This window comes from Guyanagaster necrorhizus, assembly GCF_019112545.1.
Source record: "Guyanagaster necrorhizus MCA 3950 unplaced genomic scaffold BT62scaffold_64, whole genome shotgun sequence".
Taxonomy (NCBI): domain Eukaryota; kingdom Fungi; phylum Basidiomycota; class Agaricomycetes; order Agaricales; family Physalacriaceae; genus Guyanagaster; species Guyanagaster necrorhizus.
Genome location: NW_025064943.1, coordinates 188,006 through 189,311, shown reverse-complemented (window position 1 = coordinate 189,311; position 1,306 = coordinate 188,006). Strand labels below are relative to the sequence as shown.

The 1,306-nt window shown below is 45.4% G+C and overlaps 1 protein-coding gene across 1 annotated transcript; it reads right to left on the bottom strand.

Moving 5' to 3' along the window:
• Positions 1–52: 52 nt before the first annotated feature.
• Positions 53–514, bottom strand: BT62DRAFT_856104 (uncharacterized protein; the record flags this gene model as incomplete). The annotated part of the gene is made up of 1 exon (XM_043182480.1): positions 53–514. A coding segment is annotated over one exon (462 nt), but the record flags the coding sequence as incomplete, so codon positions are not given.
• Between the last annotated feature and the right edge of the window lie 792 nt (positions 515–1,306).

The window sequence follows — 1,306 nt, the reverse complement described above, 5'->3', positions numbered from 1 at the left end:
TAGCTGAATGCCTACGATTCAAGGTCGCCTCAGCTAGCTCAGCCTCACGAGCGATGACAGCCCAAGAGTGAACTTCCTGGGAGAAACTCTTCCAAGACAGGATATCAGTGATGTCAAGGTTAAGGCCCTTCCACAGTTTAACAACCTTCGCACGGTCTGATTCATCACCCAGGACGTTGTACAGGTTTTCCAGTTCATGAGTGAATACCTTCACTCGCCGTCCACCTTGACGGCAGTTCTCAATCTCCTTCCGAATCTTTTCACGGAAATCAATAGGAAAACAATAGTCAAACATCTCTCGGAAGAAGGTGCCTAATGTCCACTTTTCATAATTTCCACTGACAACTACATCATAGAAGTCACGGGCTGTACCATCAAGGAAACGAGATATATTGTACACATCTCGGACTGGATCATCATCAAGAACTTCAAGGTATGATTCACAATCTTGCATGAATCTATTAACCTTCTTGACATCCTCTGATCCTGAATAGACCTTGGGATCAATGGGCCTGCGTAAATGAACATCTTTCGATTTGCCTTTATGCTTACGATGTGAATGAGATTTACGTTTGCGATGCTTCTTCTTCTTCTTTCCATTAGAAGTAGATGAGCTCTCATTGTCCGAAGAGGAACCACTATCAGACGAGGAGGATGATGAAGACCCAGATGGCGATGGCGATGGCACCGCCTGTCCCCTTCTTCTTTCACCATTGTTGCCTCGATGAAGAGTTCGTCCCAGGAAACTATTGGGAGGCACCTGGCTTGAAGCACGCCATGGTTCATTCATGGGGGTAGTCAATGATTGATGAGGCTGTTCAAAGTCAGCCGGTACACCCATTGGAGTGCTATGCACATTACCTGAGGTTGTGCTAGCTGATGGTGGTGTCACAGACTTAGATTTGCCCTTCTTATTACTTGTAGAGGCAATTCCCTGTGAACCAATTAAACTATGTTCAGGTGGAATGGGTCCAATCCACTCAGCATCTGCATACTTCTCTGGTATTGGGTCATCATAATCAATGATATCCTCAATCCTAACAGTACGACTGTGCTTAGGCTTTTCGTTATGTTTCTCTGGTTTGTAAGGGGTAGAGGTAGTGAAGCTCTCCTCATTATCCTTATTAGATTTAGACCAAAGTTCAGAAGCCACAATGCCTTCGTATATTGCCCTTTGAACAGCAGGGTCCTCATTCTGAATGGACTGCCAGTGTTCCAAAACTCGACGCTGATTATCAGGGTCAAGTTCTTCTTCATTGAGGCCGGGTATACCACGACCACGAAATTCAACAGTCTTCCCCTTGGC